This window comes from Leptopilina heterotoma, unplaced genomic scaffold, assembly GCF_015476425.1.
Source record: "Leptopilina heterotoma isolate Lh14 unplaced genomic scaffold, ASM1547642v1 Lhet_31, whole genome shotgun sequence".
NCBI lineage: Eukaryota > Metazoa > Arthropoda > Insecta > Hymenoptera > Figitidae > Leptopilina > Leptopilina heterotoma.
Window position 1 is genome coordinate 1,166,909 of NW_025111011.1, and position 23,151 is coordinate 1,190,059.

Sequence of the window (23,151 nt, forward strand, 5' to 3'; positions counted from 1 at the left end):
AATTTTATTGAATATCTGCTAAGAATTTTGTTATTTTTAATTTATGTCAAGAATTTTATTAAAATTTTTAAAAATAATTGAAGTCCTGTTACGTTTAATTATTTTTGAAAATTTTAATAAATAATAAAATTCAATGCAGAATTTCAATTATTACACAGGCACACAAAAAAAAGTGTCGTGGCCGAGACACTACAGTAGTATATTCCCATGTATTTTTGGCCGCTGAATCCGAATCTGAAGTCCGAATGCTCAAATTGGTTCTTTTTTTTTAGTTATACTCAAAAAACGACTCAAAACACGAATTTGAACCAAAAAAATTAAAAATTTTTTTTGTGACATGACAATAGCATATTTTCATGTATTTTTTCCCGCTGTATCCGGATTCGAAGTCAGAATTGACAGATGTGCTCAAAATTATGAGCTAAACTCAAAAAACGACTCAAAAAACCGAATTAAAATGACGAAAATGAAAAATTTTTTCTGTGACATTGCAAAAGTATATTCCTATGTATTTTTTCATGCTGAATCCGAATTCGAAGTCAAAATTGACAGATTTGCTCAAAATTTTGAGATAAACTCAAAGAACTGATAAAAAAAGCGATTTAAAATAAAGAAATGAAAATTTTTTGCTATGACACTACATTACAGTATTTCCATATCGGATCTCGCATTTAAAGTCAGAATTGACAGATTTCTGACTGATTTGCTCAAAATTTTGAGATATACTCAAAAAACTGATAAAAATGTAATTTAATATGAATAAAGGAAATTTTTTGCTATGACACTACACTAGTGTATTCCCATGTATTTTTTCACTGTGATTCCAAAGTCAGAATTTTCAAAGTGGCTCAAAATTTTGGATTTCATTAAAAGTGCTCAAAAACATGCATGCTTGTACCTGTAACCAGGGTTTGAGTTCTAAAAAATTGTATGTCATTCTGATAATTCTAACTCCGAATTTGTATTCAGCGTATATAAAATTCATGGGAATACACTACCGAATACCAAAAAAATGAACTCTTTTGCATTAAATTAAATTTTGAGCATTTTTGGATTTAACTTAAAATTTTGAGCCAATTTAATAATTTTAACTTTGAATTTAGAAGCAGATGTAAAAACATGAGAATATACTAATGTAGTGTACTAGCAAGAAAAGTAGAGTTTCTTGACTTTAATTTTTGTAACTTAACAGATTTTCTTGTGTGTCTCAAAATTTTGAGCCATTAGAATAATTCTGACTTCAAATGCGAGATCCGAGTGTAAAAATATATGGAAATACTGTAATGTAGTGTCATAGCAAAAAATTTCCATTTCTTTATTTTAAATCCCTTTTTTTATCAGTTCTTTGAGCTTATCTCAAAATTTTGAGCAAATCTGTCAATTCTGACTGCGAATTCGGATTCAGCGGAAAAAAGTACATGGGAATATAGTAGTGTAGTGTCATAAAAAATTTTTTCATCTTAATTCGGTTTTTTGAGTCTTTTTTTGAGTTTATCTCAAAATTTTGAGCAAATCTGTCTATTTTGACTTCGAATTCGGATTCAGCGTGAAAAAATACATAGGAATATACTTTTGCAGCGTCACAGAAAAAATTTGTCATTTTCGTCATTTTAATTCGGTTTTTTGAGTCGTTTTTTGAGTTTAGCTCATAATTTTGAGCACATCTGTCAATTCTGACTTCGAATCCGGATTCAGCGGGAAAAAATATATGGAAATATGCTATTGTCATGTCACAAAAAAATTTTTTAATTTTTTTGGTTCAAATTCGTGTTTTGAGTCGTTTTTTGAGTATAACTCAAAAAAAAGAACCAATTTGAGCATTCGGACTTCAGATTCGGATTCAGCGGCCAAAAATACATGGGAATATACTACTGTAGTGTCTCGGCCACGAAACTTTTTTTTTTGTGTGCCTGTGTTATTTTTAATAAAATTTTAATCGAATTTCTCGACAAATTTAATTATTCTTAAAATTTTGATTAAAATTCGTCGAAAGAATTCAATTATTTGAAAATTTATTGATAACGATTTTTTATGGGAATTGAATTTTAAGAAACGTTTAATTATTCAATAAATTATTTATTTGCATTTAAATTTGTATTTAAATAATTGAATTCTAGTAGAATTTTCTAATAAGAATTGATTTTAATTTCATAAAAATGAATTTTGGTTAAAATTTTAGATAATAATTGAATATTAAATGCAATAGAGAGTGAATTTTAAAAAATAATTGAATTTTGTAATTAATTTTTTTGAAAAAGTTTAATTGTCAGGGTAAAATGTTCTCTTATTTGATTCGGCCTGATTCTATTTTTGTCAGTTGGTCCGTAAATGGTCCGTAATTTTTAATTTTTGGTCCGTAAAGTCCGTATTTTTAAATACTTTCACTGCTTCGAGCCCTGTAAATAAAATAAAAATCTAAAATAGCTTCCAAATAAATAAAATAGAAGTGAATTGTAAATAATTTATTTACAAAAAGGAAAAGAAAAATTACCAGTGGAAAAAATTTAGAAATATGAATGAAAAAAAAAATTGATTACGAAAAAAAAAATGAAAACAGAAAATTGTCTGTCGTTTTCTTTCGTGAAAGAGAAATAGAGAGGGAATCCATTAACGATTTAGACAGGTTCGCTGTATATAGTGGCTGGGTATAATATTCAGATGGTACCGGGTAAAAAGAAAAGAGAATGAAAATACTTTGTGCGTTGAACAAGAGTATATGCCGACGGTGGTAACGTAAAATGTAAAGACGAGCATGTGCAAGTAACACTCGAAGAGTGCAACATCAAAAGGGTGAGAAAGTCATAGGGAAAGACTTCCACACACTCGTGATTTTCTTTTTTTTTTTTTTCTAAATTCGAGACCAGTAAAATAAACGCTCTCTTTTGGTCAGTGTGTTTAATGAAATTTTTTTTGTTTCTTAATTTCATTTTAATTAAGAAAAAAATATAATTAGAAATGTTTTCAAAAAAATAATTTTATAATGTTTTCTGTAATTATTTTGTTGTTTTTTTTAATCAGGGACAAATTGGTTTTTGAGAGATAAAATGGTGATTTAATTTCTCCACTTGAGAACGCCAAGGTCGCCACCAGATGGCAGTGAAAATTCCAAGAATTGTGAACTGCCATCTGGCGGTGACCTTGGCGTTCTCAAGTGGAGAATCTCAATAAAAAGCCTTTTGAAATTTACATATCTTTAAAAATCTAAATAACTGTAATTGTACCAAAATTTAATTCTTTCTTAGAATTTTTGCATAAAATTGTTCAAAAATAACAAATTTTTTATATATTTAAAATTTTAAATATTATTGTAGTTGAACTGTAATTAAAAATTCAAAGATTTCAATAATATAAATACCTATTTATATTATTGAAATCTTTTAATTTTTAATTACAGTTTAACTATAATATGAATAATAATAATTATTATTGTTATTAATAAATAATTATTTCAATTATTATCAATAATTTTTGAGAAAAAAAATTCTAAAAAGATTAAATTAAAAAAATTAAATCAATTTTGAGAATTAAAAAAATTTCGAGTGGAAAAAATATTTGTCAATTCCTTTAGATACACCTTTTTCCTACTTTTATTTTTTAAACGAGGTACTTGAATTATTTTACAAATTTTTTTAAGTGCTCTAGTAACTTTCAGTATAAATATAAAGTCGCCAAGAGGAAATTTGTGTTGGTTTTAAAAAAAATAAATTTCTAAACTGAAAAGACACTCACCTCATGGAATTTCGATATATAGGGCACTTTAATTAATTTTCGTTGGGGGGGGGGGAAATAAAAATATTTTTTTTCGCCTGAAAGCAAACGAAAAAGAAAGTCTAGATATGAAAGAAAAAGGAATTCCAAAGGGAAATCTTTTTGAAATGCTTCAGATTAAAGAAATTTGAATTATTTTTTGTTCCTTTGAATAAATATTATACTTTTGAAATATTTTCATTTACATAAATGAATAAGGTAAAAAAAAAATTTTTTTTTCCTTATATTAACAAAAATTATAATAAAGGGAATAATGAGAAATCTTTTTTTGCAATTTAAAGGGGAAATTACATTGCTAAAGAGAGGTAAATCACGTGTTTCAAATTTTTTTCTTTTTTGTTACAAGAGGAAAATCCGCTTAGCTACTTAGTCACCTTTTTCATAATAAATTGATTTCTTAAATAATTAAGTATCGTGCAAGCCCTTTTAAACGTAAGCCACCTACATTTTCAAGGGATTTAATAATCCTTTGTGCAGTGCTTGGTTAACTTTAAAAAAATATAAAAAAAAGTAAGAAAATTGTTTAAAAAATCGTAATCAGTAAAATTCTCTCTTTAAAAAAAAATACTAACTCTAAAGTTTCTCAAACCACAAAGAGTTTAAGAATTTTTATCGAATTTTTAATTATTATTTTTTAATATTCTTTTAAATTTTTTTTAATCTTATTTATTTACAAATAAAATTTTTTTTATTTTCAAATATCAATTATTTTCTAAAACTTTTCGAAACAATTAAATTATTTTTATAAATAGTAAAAGTTTTCTCAAGAATTAAATTATTTTTATAAATAATAAAATCTTTCTCAGGGATTCAATTTTATTTTCAATACCTATATGTTAAAGAAAATTTCACAAAAGGATTCAATTATTTTCAAAAATTGTAATAAAATTCCTCGTAAAAATTCCATTATTTTCATAAATATTTTCATAAATAATAAATTTTTTTTATTATGAATTCAATTATTTTCAGTAGAATTTTTATAAAATTTTTCCAAAAATTCAATTATTTTTCAAAAGTTGTAATAAATATTTTGAAAAAAAAAATTCAATTATTTCCAAAAATTTGTCACAAAATCAAATAGGTAATCAAAATTTTAATTACAATCATTAACAAACACGTTTATTTCAAAGAGTTGAAAGAAATATGCTTAGTAAAATTTAATTATTTTCAAGATTTTTAATAACAAATATTTAAAAAAAAATTTCATAATTTTTAATAAAAAATATTTTTAAAAAAGTTATTTTCAAAAAACTTAAAAGAATTTAATTATTTTCGGAAACTCTAATAAAATGGTTCAAAAAATTTAATTTTCTGTCAATAATTTTAATAAAATTATTAATTACAAATATGAACAAAACCGATTGTTTGAAAAATTTAAAAGATATTTTTTATATAATTTAATTACATTCAAAATTTTTAATTAAAACTATTTGAAAAACTTCCAATTAAATTTTTTTTCCATAAATTTTAATAAAATTTTTCGTAACCATTCAATATTTTTATAAAATACATAATTAAATTCTTTTCTAGAATTTAATTATTTTCATAAATAATAGAATCTTGAGAATTCAATTATTTTTAATACAATTTTTTAAAGAACGAAAAAAAAACATTTTTTATCAATTTTAATGAAATTTTTCAAAAGAATTCATTTATTTTCCAAAATTTTGATAAAATTCTTTGCAAGAAATCAATTATTTTAAAATTTTTTGATAAAATTCTTCGCAAGAATTCAATGATTGTCAATATATTAATTTCAAAGCTCAAATCATTAAAAAAGAAAAATTATTAGTAAACCACTAAGTTTAAATAAATAAATATTTATTTATTCATTTATTTACAAGTAAAATGGTTTTTTGTAAAAAATTAAAAAATTTCCCTTTTATATTTTTTCCACCCATTTTTTTGTTAATAACGAAAAAATTGAATTTTTTCCTTGACACTTTTTAAAAAAAGAAAAAAAAGTATAAAGAGAATAAAAAAGAAGAAAAAATTTCAAAGATGAAAAGACAAAGATGAAACGCATTTCAGTGACCTTTAACTTTATATATATAAAACTGAGGAAAGCAACGTCAACAGCTCGTATTTCGTGTACTCGTGTGTGCCACTGAAATTTATGGGGACACTGCCCTAAGGTATAGTTGAACACCTTCTCTCATTGCGACCAATGTCGCCCAGTAAATTACTCACTTTTCCGTAAAAGTTAGTTTCATGCTTCAAAAAAGAATGAGAAAAAGAAAAATTTTAAACCTTCAATATTCGCACGTCACGCCCACGCACTGACATATAAAATTAGAAATCAAAATGTCATTAAGGAATTTTTTTCCAATAGTTATAAATAACTTTGGAAAATTGCAAATTTTACCTTCACATCTTTCTTTGTGGGAGAAATTATAATTAGACGAAAATTTTTTATTTTATATTAGGATTAGCAATTTTTTTTAAAATTCTTTTTCTTTTTGCAAATTTAATTCGTAGACTTAACTTGAAATCAAAGTTTTTTTTAATCATTAGCTATTTTTTGACGAATCTTCTTCTTTTTGCAAATTTTAAGTAAGAATTTATTCCAATATTTATTTAATTTTTTATTCAATTTAGACAAAAAAAAGTATTTAGTTTGCTTTTCCTTTGTTTATTTAACTTTTTTAATTACTATTAATTTTTTTACAGTTCTTTTTTTCTCAAATTTTTTTAACTATTATTATAAGATTATTATTATATAGTTTAACTATTATTATAAGAATTTAAATATTTTTAATAATATTTTAATAAAATTTTCGTATAAATTAAATTTTTCGCAAAAAATTTAATTACTTTGAAATATTTGGATAAATTTCTTTACAAAAATTCAATTGTTTTAGATTTAAAATTATAGAAGAACTAATGCTAAAGAAATATTTTTAATTGAAAAGAAAAAATTATTTTACTCACACTCACTTTTAAAAAAAAATTAGCAAAAAAATAATAGAACGTAAAAACTTTTAATAAAAATTTCTTTTATAAAAATAAAATATGAAATGGAATATATAGTTTTAATATTATTATAATTATAATAATCATATATTCTGACATAAGGAACTCAGGGAAAAGTCAGAAATTTCTATTAAAAGTTTACTAAAAAAAATTAAATTTTTAGAATTCATAAGAAAATTCTGAATTTTTGTGTCTTTTTTGTTTGACTTATAAAATATAAAATTACCACGAATTCTAATGAAAAAACCTTCAATTTTTTCAATTTCTAACAAAAATTACTTTTTAAATAACTATTAAACCTTGAAAAACTATAATAAAATAAATAAATTATTTAATGAATAATTTTACTTCAATATTTCAAAATTAATTCAATTTTAAAAGAATTGCGGCTACAATTTTCATAAATAAATGAAATTCAAACGATTTCAATTTGAAATTTTATAAAATTTCAATGTTGAATGAATTTTAATTATAAATTTTAATTAACTTAGATTTTTGAAAAATTTTAATAATTCAAAATCTTCTAAAATTAGTTTTTGTCAATATATATTTAATTAATTAGGGGAATGTAGTCAAGGTTGGCCTACTGTCTAGGTAGGCCACTCGCGTTTTTTTGTCAAGTTCACTAGCGCCACCTACGCGCATTTTTGTCGAAGCTTGTCTTAGTGAAACCTAACTTTTTGTTCAATTACATTTTCGGAAAATCGAAAATTGTGTTTTCTGTGACGTCGGTACAAAAAAAGCTCAAAAAAAGTTTTGTGCATAATGTGAAAAACCATTAATAAAAGATAAAAAACAAATTGAATCGTCAAGGCAAGTATGCAGAAAATTTGTGGGACTCATGGTTGAAAGGAAGACAAAGTAAAAAATCGAATCCCGAAACGTATTTCTTTTTGTTTACAACAATTCGGTAATGTTACTTACTGTCAAGGTCGGCCACTATGTGTTTAAAATGCGCAAAGTTGAGGACGAGCTACTTCATTTGCAAAAACTGCAATTCTGTATAACTCATAATATAATTGATCATCTTATTAATATTTTTATTTAATTTTATTAATATTTTAGTGCAAAACTTTTTTTTATTTATATTTATTTTTTTATATTGTTTATTGTTATTATTTTGTTATTTCATTAAGTTACAAACTGTAAACAATAAAGAATCAATTTTCCGTAACTCCAAACATGTTATTTTAGTTTTTAACGATTAATGCCCTTTGAATTTTAAACATGGCCGACCTTGACTGTAATGGCCAACCTGGACTACAAATTTTTTTTTTTTTAAATCTTTATAACTTTTTCATTTTTAAACCTGTCAATTTACTTTGTACAGAAAAAATGTTCCTATTAAACAGGACTTTCCAACCATATACTTCAATTGTCCAAATTCATTTTTAAAAAAAAGTTATAAACAAAAGTCAAAAAGGTGGCCGACCTAGACTATGTTCCCCTATTAAAAATAATGGATTTATAGAAGAATTTTAGTCAAAAACATTTTTAAAATATTGAATTTTGGAGAATTTACAAATGATTGCAGAAATTTAATTATTTTCAAAAGTAATAAAATTCTTCGCAAAAATTCAATTATGTTCAATTTAAAAAAAAAATTCTCGCCAAAATTCAATTATCTTTAAAAATAATAAAATTCTTCTCCAAATTTCAATTATTTTCAAAAATTTTTTCTCAATTCAATGATTTTTAATATCTACTGTTTTAATAAAATTTGTCAAGAGAATTCAATTATTTAAAAAAAATTGTTGATAAAATTCTAAGCAAACTTCGCAAGAATTCAATTATTTTCATAAATAATAACATTTTTTACAAAAATTCAATTATTTTCATAAATAATAACATTTTTTTTACAAAAATTCAATTATTTTTATAAATAATAAACTTCTTGACAAGAATTCAATTATTTTTATAAATAATAAAATTCTTCTCAGGAATTCAATTATTTTTAACTTAAATAAAATTTCTTGCAAGAATTCAATTATTTTTATAAATACTGAAACTAATCGCAAGATTTCAATTATTTTTAATACAATTTTAAATAAATTCATCAAAAAATGCAATTATTCTTAAAAATTTTAGTAAAATTCTTTGAAAGAATTCAATTATTTGCAAAAATTTTAATAAAATTCTTCTCAAAATTTCAATTATTTTCAAAAAATGTTTCTCAATTAAATGATTTTCAATATCTACTCTTTTTAATAAAATTACACAAAAGAATTCAATTATTTAAAAATTTGTTAATAAAATTCTTTATGAGAACTCAATTTTAAGTAACTTTTAATTATTCAATAAATAATTTACTTTTGTATCTAAATAATTGAATTCTCGTACAATTTTCTAATAAAAATTGATTCGAAAATGAATTTTAGTTTAAATTTTAGATAATAATAGAATCTAAACTTGATCCTCTTTAATTATTATAAAACATAAAGAAATCGAGCACTCCGAGTCTTCGACTCGGAGCAATCGATATCTTCATGTTTTATAAAAATACTTTTAAAGTTGATTAATTTCAAAAAGGTTTGAATTTAAAATTTTTGAAAATCTTAATTCCTATGAAAAAATAATAACAATTAAATATTTAAAATATTAAAAAAAATTATTGTTTTCGAATAATTTTACAATTAAAGATATTCGTAAATAAATTTAACAAAACTTTTTTTTTGAATAGAATTTTTTCCTTTATTTTCTAAAAATTCAAAAATTTTCAGTTTCATTTTCAATTAAATTTTCTAATTGACAAATATAATTTATAAACATTGTTTTCCTTTATTTTAAAAAAAACTTTGAATTTTATTAAAACAATTGAAATTAATAAATAGAATTGATACAAATTATTTCCTTATGAAAATTGAGAATTTTCTACAAAAATATTAATAAACGGGAATATCTAATGTTTTTCTTCCCAAAAGAAAGAAATGAATTTGTAAACAATATTGTTATTGAGAAATAAAAATGAGTATATTTCCTACTTCTTAATAAAAATTTTTTAACAATTAACAATTTTCTAGTATTTTTTATAAATAAAAAGGAAAATAATTTGCATAATAATTTAGATCAGTCAAACGAATAACGAAATTTGTTATAGAAAAAAGTATACAAAAAAAATTAGTTACTATTTTTAAAAATTCTTCTTATTCGAATTATCTTTAAAAATAGAATTTAAAGAATAAATTAAAATGGACACAAAATTGCTCCTCCAAAAAAGAACAAAAAAAGTTCTAAAAACTTAATTTCGAGAGTTTAACTTTTGGGCAATTAATTATATTTGATAATAATGCGTTTTAGGGGGTGTACTATTGTTTATTTTTCTTTCTCGTTTGCTTCTCACCAGTTAATTACGCTTTTGAAGAATGTTTGAACTTTCGACAGTGGGCGCGCGAAATTGCATTTTCACATACACTACTATTCAGAAATACCAGTCTAGTTTTCCCTTGTATTTTCCGCTTCTAGAATACATAATACATTAAGGAATGTCGGAGAAGAGACGCATAATACATTCACAAATTAACAACATATATATATTTTTTTTATTTTTTATTTTCTTTTCCGCATGAAACTTTTGCAGTTCTAAAAATGTTTTATTTATAAGACATCTGTCGCATCCAAAGTTAACTCAAAGTTGCAGTTCAATTCATATAATTTTCTTTTTTTCAATTTTCAATTTTCATAATAAGAAAAATAATAATAAAGTAAAACAATTTTTGAAAAAGTTTATTTTTCAAATAAATATCGCATCGATGATGTTTTTTTTTTAGGATTTTGTTTATTTGCAAATTTGAAATTGAATATTTTGCAATTATTGAAAGTTTTTGATTTTATAAATTGCCAGGATATAGATTTTTACACAAGGAAAAATTTCCCAAAGGACTGTAAGATCTCTATATATAGGAGTGCCTCTTTTTTTTGCCTTCCCCACCGCTCTCATATATTGTAAAACTAGTAGAAAGTTACATTTTTCTCGCTACCCTAGAGATTTCAATCTAATAGTAACCAATGGACCTTCTCCCCATTCTTTTTTTGCATATATTTTATTGCAAAAAAAAGAAAAAAAAACAAGAATTAAAATCTTAAAAATAGCACGAGAATATTTTAACAAAACACACGCTTTTGAAATTAAGTCTAAATTAACTTTGCAAAAAGAAAAAGAATTGTAAAAAAATGAATATTAATTTAAAAAAACATTTAATAAAACTCTTTGGGAAAAATATTCATAAATGGTGAAATATTTTGCTGAAATTCAATTACTTTTAATTCAACTTTATAATTAAATTTCTTTAAAAAAATTCAATTATTTTCAAAGATTTTAATAAAATTCTTTATGAGAATTCAGTTCTTTTTAATATAATTTCAATAAAATTCCTTGAAATAATTGAATGATTTTCATAAATTACACGATGTAGGTATTTAATACAATTCTTCGTAAAAATTCAATTCTTTTCAATATAATTTTAATAAATTTTGCCAAAAAAAAATTCAATTATTTTAAAAAAATAATAATATTTTTCAAAAGAATTCAATTATTTCAAAAATTATGATGAAATTCTTTATAAAAATTTCATTATTTATTCAATGAAAATCTTTTTTCAATTCAATTATTTTCAATACAATTTTAATAATTTTTCTCTACATAATTTAATTATTTAAAAATTTTTAATAAAATTCTTTATAAGCATTCAATTATTTTCATAATTATGGTAAAATACTTTGCAAAATTTCATAAATTTTCAAAAATTCTAATAAAATTTGTTAAAAGAATTCAATTATTTGTAATATAATTCTTAAATTAAATTTCTTAACAAGATTTAATTATTTTGAAAAATTGAAAACAAACTTCTTTGAAATAATTGAATTATTACTAAAAATTCTAATAAAATTCTTTGCGAAAATTCAATTATTTTCATAGATAAAATTATTTTTAGAAATTAAATTATTTTCAATTTAATTTAAATAATATTTTTCTAAGAAATTCAATAATTTAAGAAATTTATTAAAAATTCTTCGAATGAATTGAATTATTTTCATGAATAATAAAATTCTTGTAAGGAGTTCAATTATTTTCAATCTTTAATAAAATTCTTTATAAGCATTCAATTCTTTTTAATACCTATAATTTTACTTTAACTCCTAGGAATAATTTAATTATTTTCAAAAATTTTAATAATATTCTTCGAATCAATTCAATTATTTTCAAAAATCTTAATAAAATTCTTTTGCAGAAATTCAATTATTTTTATAAATAAAAAAAATCTTTTTGGAATTCAATTTTAATAAAATTTCTCAAAAAAATTCATTTATTAAGCAAGAAGCAGAAGCAAAATAAATGTTTTGCTATAAAGATACATATTTTTTAATTTATTAAATAAATAAATAAATATTGTTATAAAGTCTCAATTAAAACTTGCAAAAAAAAGAATTTAACAAAAATGAATAATACTTAAAAAAAATTAAGTAGCAAAGTAAAAGCGAAATATATATTTCGCACGTCTAAATTAAAATTGCAAAAAAATTTTAATAAAATTTATTGCAAGTATTCAATTATTTTTATAAATAATATTAATATTGTTCGTAAGGATTCAATTATTTTTAAAAATAATAACATATTTTGCAAAAATTCAATTACTTTCAAAAAAATTTCACGAAAGAATTCAATTTTGTTTAAATTCGTTACAAAACTTCAATTATTTTCTAAAATTTTCATAAATCCTTCGAAACAATTCAATTATATTTATAAATAATAAAATTCTTCGTGAAAATTCAATTATTATCAAACAAATTTCATGACAGAATTAAATTTTTTAAAATTCGTTACAAAAATTCAATTACTTTCAAAAAAATTTCAATAGAATTCAATTATTTTCTAAAATTTTAATAAGAATCGATTTAATTATATTTATAAATAATAAATTCCTTTGCAAAAATTCAATTATTTTTAATACAATTTTACTGGAATTGCTCAAAAAATGTAATTATTCTTAAAAACTTAATTTCAATTCCTCGAAAAAATCAATTATTTAAAAAAATGTTTTTTTTAAATATTTTTTGGAAGGATTGAATAATTATTTTCAAAAATTGAATAAAATTATTCAAAAGAAATTAATTATTTTAAATACAATTTTAATTAAATTTTTTTGAAATAATTCAATTATTTTTTTACATTTTAATTTAATTTTTTTTGAAGAATTCAATTTTTTACACAAATAATTTTTCGAATGAATTCAATTATGTCGATAAATAAGAAAATTACTTCCGAAAATTCAATTATTTTGAGGTATTTTAATAAAATTCTTTTCAAAATTCAATTATTTTCATAAATAACAATATTCATCACAATGATTCAATTATTTTTAAAAGTAATAAATTTCTTCTTGAAAATTCCATTATTTTAAAAAATTCTAATAAATCGTTAGCAAGAATTCAATTATTTTCATAAATAATAAAATGATTTTTAGGAATTCAATTATTTTCAAAAAAATTTAATAAAATTTCCCACAAACATTCAATTATTTAAAAAATGGTTCGTAAAAATTTTCGGAAGAATTCAATTATTTAAATTATTTTATAAAATTCTTCGCAAGAATTAAATTATTTTTATAAATATATTTAAATTCTTTCATTAATAATAAAATTCGTTGCAAGAATTCAATTTATTTGCAGGATAAGAAAAAAGTAAATATTTTTGATGAAAATTAGGAAAAAGTCAGAAAAATAAAAAATATGGAATGGAATTTTTGTCAATTTTGTGAAGTGAATAAAACGAGTTTTTTTTTTGTTTTTTTAACATTAAGAAAATGACAATAACCCACAAAAATTAATTTTCAAAACAAACAAATGAATGCAGAGAATTTGCTAACGGAAAGGAAACTTACGATTATTATAAAGTATATTATAAAGTATATTATTATTATAAAGTATTAAATTTTTTAAAATGAAATAATTAAATAAAATCGAATTGAAATTAAATTTAATCTTTAAAAATTAAATAAATAAAAGAAAAATTAATTTGTTAATTTCCGTTCAACACAATATTGGGGATAAAAATTTACAGAAATATGTATGAATAAATATTTATTCGAATTCAAAGAATGGGAAAAAAATGAATTTTTTCAATTCGAAAGAAAAATTTTAATTTTAATTAAAAAATGATGCTAATTATTTATTCCTTTTTATTTTCAGCTATAGCTCAAGTGGCGCTTGGTAGTGTTCAAGGCTATCATGGAATGGTACTGGCGTGCGGTCTTTATGGTGCATCTCTTGGCGGAGCTCTATATTCATTAAAAATGTTGGCCCTCGAGAGATTAAGATCGAGTCAATTCGCAAGATCTTGGGCTCTGGTGCAAGCTGCGGAAGCTTTGCCAATTTTATTCGGAGTCCCTCTAACTGGTTTGTCAACACATTTCAAAATTCTCTCGAAACGAGAAAATAGAAATTTCGCTGAATTCAAAATTTATTCTACTTCAATTCAATATTTTTCGGACAAATTTTTTTCAATTTATTCTAATTTATTTATTTCACTACAAGGTTCAGATTTTATTTTACTTATCAATTATAATGAATATTTTTTTCTTTCTTTAGAGAAAAGTAAGGAGTAAGGAAAAAAAATAGATTAATTAAAATTAATGAACAATTTTTGTTTCTCTTTTTTTGTATTTTTGTTCTCTTTGCATAAAATCTTATTCGTTTATTAAGTAATAAATTACATCGCTTGTAATTTTGGTGAAATAAAGTTTTCACTTTAGCAGCAAGTAGATGAAAACTCATAAGGTCCTCTTCCCCTCATTCCTCCCTGGGGAAAATTTACGTGCAAATTCTAGTATAACGTCAAAGAGGCTTTAGAGAACCAAAGAGGGTATTATATTGCACATGTTGTAGAATCACTATAAGATAATTTAGGAAGCGGATCAAATAATACCTATTAGAATTGTAATTAAATGTACATTCCTATATTTGAAGAGAATTCTCTCTCTCTCTCTCTCTCTCTCTCTCTCTCTCTCTCTCTCTCTTTCACTCTCTTTCCATGTATATTTTATCATTAAAAAACCATTAAAAGGTAGTAGTTCATTTGAAATAAACGTGTGGCGGTGACTTAATTTCATTTGATGTCATTAGTTTTGACGAACGTTTCAATATTTTTATTAGAATTTCACAAGTCATTCAAAATATTATTAAAACAGAAAATGACTGAACGTGTATTTTTTAATTAAATATTCCTAGAGATTATATCATTTTATTTCTTCTTTCGTTAAGAAATTATTTTAAATTTGTAAACATTTATTTAAATAAGTAGGGTCAATATTTTATTGCTAGTTTGCAAATTTTATGTACTTGATGATTCGAACATTCAAACAATCACAATTTGCGAAAAACGACAATTAAGTTGAATTTCTGTATTTCTTATTTTTTTATGAGCTATTCCTTACTTTTATTTTTTTCAGTTTCATAATTTTCAATGAGCAATAAAAAATTGTCATTGACAAATCGAAAAACTTGAATTATTCAAAATCAATTAAATTTGCTTTAATCACTTAAATTATTGGTTCAAATACAATTTAGTTGATTTTATTTGGTTCACGTAAATATTTATTTGCAGGACAAGTAGGTTACTTGGAGCAAATAAATTTTCTTTTGAATGTAACATTTGGTAAAATTATTAATAATAAAGTACATGTTCCGGTAATTTGTTCACAGTTTGAAGTTAGTTGTTGTTTGCTTTTTTGTTTCTTAACTTTTTTTATAATTTTTTTTTCCCAATATTTTCAATTTTAAAATTCATGTATTACAAATCATGCATTCAGGGTTGCCATGCTTTTGCTCATTTAAAATTCCCTGACTTTTTTAGGTTAAAAAACGGAATTTTTCCAGGTTTTTAAAACGACACTTTTTGACAACAAAAATTTAATTTTGTTTTTCCCTGACTTTCCCTTGAACTCCAGAGAAAATTCTTATATTCTCATTCAGTTTAAAAATTATTACTCAGAAAAATGTTCTATTGCTTCTTTTTTAAATAAATATTTAATCATTATAATTTTTCCATAAGATTTAAGATTTTCAAAAATTTCAAATTCAAACCTTTTTTTAAATTAAACAATTTTAAAAAAATTGTTATAAAACATGAAGATATCGATCACTCTGAGTCTTGGACTCGGAGCAATCGATATCTGCATGTTTTATAATAATTAAAAATGGCTCAATGATAAAATCATTATTTTATATTATAAGAATATTGTTACTGTAACTTATTCAAAATAACTTTCATCACTTCAATTCAATTATTGTTTTCCAGAATTTTTAACTAGAATTCTTCTTTAAATTCATATTGTTTTGAATAATTTTTCAAAAATTTCTTTAAAAATTTTCAAATCCTTTTGTTTACAATTCAATTTTACGAATTTTCATCAATCATTCGGAAATGTTTCAATTAAATATATTAGAAAATAAAAACTTCAAATAATTTCAAAAAAGTTCGATTAAACTTTTTTAAAAAAATTCAATTTACACAATTTTCAGTTAAAATTATGAAAAATTCAAACTTTCAAAGATTATAATTTGAAACCTTTTAAAAATTCAATTATTTCTAAAAATTCACGCTATAATAGTTTCTTTTTAAATTTTAATTTGTAAAAATGTTTACTAAGTGGAATTAGTGACTGACTTTTTGCTTTTGAATTAGTAAATTTTACTATTAAATTAGTAGAAACGACTATTTATTGGTAAAAACGATTATTTATTGTTAATTCAAAAGCAAAAAGTCAGTCACTAATTAAAATTTAGAAAGTTTAATATTCAATTATTATCCAAAATTTGAACTAAAACCCATATATAAATCAATTTTTATTAGAAAATTCTACAAGAATTCAATTATTTAAATACAAAAATAAATAATTTATTGAATAATTGAATGTGTCTTAAAATTGAACTCTCATAAAGAATTTCATCAACAAATTTTTAAATAATTAAAATTCTTTTGACGAATTTTAAGAAAATTTTTAAGAATAGTTTCATTTTTGGATAAATTAGATTAAAATTGTATAAAAAATAATTGAATCTCTGTAAAAAAAATTTCATTGAATTGAGAAAAGTTTTTGAATTCTTGACAAGAATTTTATTACAGCTTTTGAAAATAATTGAATTCTTGGAATAATTTTATTAAAATTTTTGAGAAGAATTGATTTATTTTGAAGAATTTTATTACGAACTTTTAAAAAAAATTAAAATATTCTAACAAATTTAATTAAAATTATGATGACAATAATTTAAATCCTATAAAGGATTTTATCAAAGTTTTTGAAAAAAAATTGAATTCTCTTGAAAAATTTCATTAAAATTTTTTTAAAATATTTGAATCTTGTTGAGAAAGTTTATTAAAATTGTATATTGAAAATAATTGATTTCTTGAAAAGAATTTTATCAACAAATTTTTAAATAATTCAAAGTCTTTTTACGAATTTTAAGAAAATTATTGAGAATAATTTTATCTTTGGAGAAATAAGATTAAAATTGTATTAAAAATAATTGAATCTCTGTAAAAAAATTTCATTGAATTGAGAAAAGTTTTTGAAAATAATTGAAATTTTGACATAGAATTTTGTTAAAGTTTTGAAAATAATTGAATTTCAAAGAAGAATTTTATTATTTATAAAGATAATTGAAATTTTGACGAGAATTTATTTAAACTTTTGACCATAATTTGAATTTCTTTGATGAATTTTAATAAAGTTTTTAAGAATAATTACAATTTTCGAGAAATTTCATTAAAATTGTATTAAAAATAATTGAAATTCTGCGATGAGTTTTTATTATTTATGAAAATAATTGAATTCCTAGTACAAAATGTTATGCTTCATGAAAATAATTTATTTATTGCAAAGAAATTTATAAAAAATTTGTAAATAATAGAATTCCTGCGCAATTTTTATTATTTAATTCATTCATTCAAAATTCAAATTTTCTAAAACTTCAAATTAAAACCTTTTGAAGTTTATCTATTTAAGAAAATTGTAAACGCAACTCTTTTAAAATTCAATTAATTTTGAAATATTTAAGTATTTCGTCATGTTTTATAACAATTTTTTAAAAGTTGTTTAATTTCATAAAGATTTGAATTTGAAATTTTTGAAAATCTTAATTCCTATGGAAAAATAATAATAATAATTAAATATTTATTTAGAAAAAGAAGTTATTGATGTTTTCGAATAATTTAAAAGTAATTCGTAAATAAATGTAACAGAACATTTTTTTGAGTAAATTTTTTTCCTTTATTTTATAAAAATTTTAAAAGTTTGAATTTCATTTTCAATTAAACTTTGTAATTGACAATTAGAATTTTTAAACATTTTTTTTTTCTTTATTTTTAAGAAACTTTGAATTTTGTTAAAGCAGTTGTAATTAAGAAATATAGAAATGATGTAAAGTATTTCCTTATGAAAATTGAGAATTTTCTACAAAAATATTAAGAAACGGGAATATATGTTTTTTTCCAAAAATTTCAAATATTTCAAATATTATTTTATTATAAATCATGAAAAAATACGTTTGCATATTTTCGATTTGTCAAACAATATTTTTTAAAGAAAAAAAAAGGATACACAAAAACTAACTTCTAAGTGTGAACAGACAGAATTTATGAAATAATGAAATATGAAGATTATTATTTAGTAGATAATAATAAATAGTTTACAAAAAAAAGCTTTCTGATATTTAAAATTTAAGTCAAAAAGTAATTGAAAAATGTAAAAAAAGTCGATTAGTCGCATTTTTTTTTAAAAGTCGAAAAAAGTCGAAAAAGTCGTACAATCCGAGCCATGCCGAGGAATTCAATTGAAATTGTTTTGAAAATAATTGAATTTTTGTAAAGATTTTACTATTTAAAAAAATAATTGAATTGTTTAGAAGGATTTATTAAAATTTTAAAAAATAATTGAATTCTTTCGTGAAATTTGATTAAAATTTTTGAAAATACGAACAGCAATAATTAATTTTGTACTTAATAAGTGAATTTTTTAAATTTTGATTATGAAATTATTTAAAAAATTTATATTTGAAAATAAAAAAATTTGTAATTTGCATAAAAATAAGAAATCGAATACCACGTTCCGCGCGCAAGTGCGCGTAACATTTGCTATAGTATTTAATAATATTTAAATGATTTAAATGTTTATTTCAGTGTAAAATTTGTTGGTACATATATTTAATAATAATTAGTGAATTTAATCTGGTGAATTAATTGAATGATTTTTTTTTCAGGTTACATGAACGCGAATAATCCGCGCGTTGGATATTACGCGTGCACATTGAGTTCCTTGTGTGGTGCTGCACTTTTGTTCCTAGTCGGTTGGGGAAGACAGCCGACATCGCCTCTAGTTGTTGGTCCTAGAATACCAAATGTCAGTGGAATGCCGCCCCCGTGCGCTTGTCCACCGCCGCCTAGGCCGAGATTGCCCAAGTCTCAATCTCTTTATGTCCCACTGGACGTTGAGCATAATTATCGAGAACATTATCCGCAACGTGCAATGAATCAAGAACGTTATTGTCATGCTCAATGCCACACGAATCTCAGGCCAAGTAAAAGCGTTCCCGAGGGTCTTGAAAATCACAATAATAATAGTTTACGACGACCACCGCGTCGTCATCGCGACGTGACTGTCATCGAACAAATTACGACTAGTGTCTAATGAAAAAAAAAAAATTATAAATAAAATACAGTCAAGAGGGAAAATCAATTGATTAATAATCATCGCGCACAATTTATTCTGGTCCACAAGCGATTCTCTGATGGACGCATTGAGCTTATTATCATTCTGTCGAATTTCAATTTCACATATACGAAATTATAGACTTTTTGTAATCATTTTTTTTTTCTCTTAAGTATCTAGAATTAAGAAACTGAATAACGATTATTTTCTTAGTTTGCAAATTCTTTTTTGCAACAAACTCCTTTTATTTGTTTCAAAAAAATTTTTATTTGGTCAAAATAAATTATTTACTTATTTCAAATAAATTTTATTTGATCAAAATAAATTATTTCTTTGTTTCAAATAAATTTCATTTGATAAAAATAAATTATTTCTTTGTTTCAAATAAATTTAATTTGATAAAAATAAATTATTTATTTGTTTCAAATAAATTTTATTTGATCAAATGAAATTATTTCTTTGTTTCAAATAAATTTCATTTGATAAAAATAAATTATTTATTTGTTTCAAAGAAATTTTATTTGGTCAAAATAAATAATTCATTTGTTATAAAAAAAATGTTATTTGGTTCAAATAAAAATATGATTTCTGCTAAATAAAATTTTCTATTTTAAGCAAATAAATAATTAAGTAATTAACAGAGAAAAATGTACATTTATTTAACACAAAAAATATATTTGGTTCAGAAATTAGATATATATTTCTCAGAGTGCTATTTCGAACAAAATAATTAGATTCTAATCTAATAATTACCCAGCGACATTTGAAATTTTGAAAGAGAGAAAATTGATGAGCAATAATTAGAATATTTCACATTCATTTTAGTTAATTATTTATTAAGTTTCACGTTTGGATTGCATTCCGCATCAAAAATGATTATCTGTTTCGATATATTCTTTGATCTCGTTTGAATCGCTATTCAGTTTTAAATATGTTTAAAATTTAATTCTGTTACGCTGAACGAAAAATTAAAAAGGAGTAAATTAATGACTATTAGTCAAATAAATATATAGTTTCGTCAAACTAAATTTTATTTGAGAAAAAATTTATAATTACGAAAAAAGTAAATATTTGTTTTTACTAAAAAAATATTTATCATTAATAAATATTTATTAATAACAAATATTTATTAATAACAAATTCTTATTAGTAATAAATATTTTTTATCAATAAATATTTATTACTAAGAAATATTTACAACCTAATAAATATTTCTTCCAACGAATATTTATATCCAATAAATATTTGTTAGTAAAAATACTATTTAGTTTTAAATATTTACAACTAATAAATAATTGTTTACTGGTTAATTGTCAATTAAAATTTATTATAAGATTTAATTTTCTTCAGCGTTTCATAATTCTAAAATTAATCTAATTCAGAAAAAGTGAATTATTTTAATTAAGAAAATTTCAAAATATATTCTCCAAAACAAAAATATTCTCACTTTCGAAGAAAGAAAATTGTTTCAATTTTGTAATAAGTAAAATAATTTTTATTCTCTAATGAATAAAACTATTTCGAGTGAATATAAATTTAAAGTGAATATTAATTAAAAAATGATTGTTTAATTATTAATAACGATAATTTTCTTTCCGTACCGTATACGGAAATTAAAATAAATTACAAGCACCAAATATAATTTGGACTTGTAATGAAAATATTTAGTAAAAAAGAAAAGAATACTGCCCGAATTTCAAATTATAGTTTCAACATTTTTGTTTGTTTAAAACAACACGATTAATTAATTAGTTAATTATTAATTAATTAATTAATTATTTGAATTAATTAATTTAATTAATCTAATCGATTATAAATATAAAGAGAAATAATTAACCAATATTTTCCTTTATAATTTTTAATAATCGTTTCTTGTTAAAAATGTGTAATAAATATTTTCTACTCTTCTTCCGTTCTCTAAGAAATTTTTCAAAATAAAATCTTTGGAAATTTCAAGGAGAACATTATTATTTTTCAAAAGTAAAAGAAAAAAAATATATTGATGACAAAAATTATCATCAAACAAATTTCGATTTTTTATTCTTTCTATAAAAAGAAAAATTTTCTACGTTAAAAAATTTTTTATGAATTGTTCCACAATACTGTGATAATCCATAAAACACATAAATATGTACTTGAAAAATAATTTAAAAAGATTAAATATAGTTGACATAGTTTTTTCAATATAAATAGTGTCTCGATGAAATTTACAATTTTAAATCTATTTCAACTGCGTGTAAATGGAATATTTGTAACTGTTCATAAAATGTATATTGTTGTTAGTAACATTTTTCTATATATAATATATAATTATTTTTTATTTACATATTAATTTAAATTTTTTTATTACTTTATATTATAATAATACTCTAATTCATCTATTTCCTGAAAGAAATATTTCTTTAAAAAAAGTCTTTAAAAAAATGTTCTCTAAAAAATAAAATTTAATTTCAAATTCTCATAAAAATAAATCCCGCAGAATTTTTGTTAACTTCTCAAAAAGTCTTTTTGGAAATAAATTTATCAGGAGAAAAACATTTGCAATTGAAAAAGAATTAATACAAAAATGTTTGGCATCTCAAAAAAGAAATTGGGACCCAATTTTTTAAGAACCTTAGAAATTATTTAAATTGTTAATAAAAAATAACACTTAAAAAATTATAAGGGAACAATTTTTCACTAGTTTTTGAATTAAAAGAAACAATTTCCATTGAATTTGTAAAATTTACACAAAAAAAAACTATGTACATTATTTATAAGTGTTGAAATAAATTGGCAAAAAAATGACAATTATAATCGATAATCTCAAATTTTTTGAGAATTATATATATAATTATTATATAAAAATTATATATGTATATATAAAATATATATATATGCGTTAATATTAATTAAAAAATAATAATGTAAATTATTATTTTTCATATAATATTTATTAAAATTTAATTTTTAGTATATAGTTTATTTATGAAAAAAATAATGTGTAGTTTATGGAATATATGTGAATGTATAAATGCGAGAAAAACACTTTTTTAAAAAGTGTGTTCGTGAAAAATTTAAAAAGTCGAAAGAAAGTTGTATATTTAAATAGTTAAAAATATGTCCTTAGTCCTATTTCATTGTTAAACTAAAAAATATGTACGAATCACCGTTTTGAAAAAAAATCCGATGTGATAAAAATTAAAATTGCAATTAAATTAAAATAATTTTCTTTTCTAATTACGAAAGAAAACCGATAGAATTAGACATCTATAGGAAATAATTAAAAGAGAAAAATGTCTTCTGTTTCTTTTTGACAATTATTATCGAAAAAATAAATGTTGCAATTGAGATAGAAATTCATAAAAAAATTTTATACAATTGTTACCGTAGATAACAAATAGTAATCAATTGATCTTGTAGTTTTTATGAAAATACTAAGCAAATATTTATACATAGTATTATGTTTATAAAGGAAATAAATAATGAAAAAAAAATTGACACTTCTATACATTCAAACATAATTCCACGCAATAATTAAAACCAAAAAAAAAAAGAAAAAGAAAAAAACAGGTGTAAATTGAATAATGTACATAAAAATAAAATAAAATTTTATTATAGTGAAATTATTATACAATTTAGAGAAAAAAATATTTATCAAGAATTAAAAAATAACGATACAAAAGGGTCGTAATATTTAAATAAACAATTTAGAGATATGCAATTTGTC

The 23,151-nt window shown here is 21.4% G+C and overlaps 1 protein-coding gene across 1 annotated transcript in view; it reads left to right on the plus strand.

The window, feature by feature from the left end:
• Positions 1–19,678, plus strand: part of LOC122504655 (monocarboxylate transporter 10) — a 198,626-nt gene extending 178,948 nt beyond the window's left edge. The window contains exons 10-11 of the mRNA XM_043615850.1: positions 13,927–14,133; positions 18,994–19,678. Of these exons, the coding sequence (XP_043471785.1) occupies positions 13,927–14,133; positions 18,994–19,421 (635 nt within the window). The 3' untranslated portion in view covers positions 19,422–19,678. The remainder of the gene's footprint in view (positions 1–13,926; positions 14,134–18,993) is intronic.
• The last annotated feature ends 3,473 nt before the right edge of the window (positions 19,679–23,151 follow it).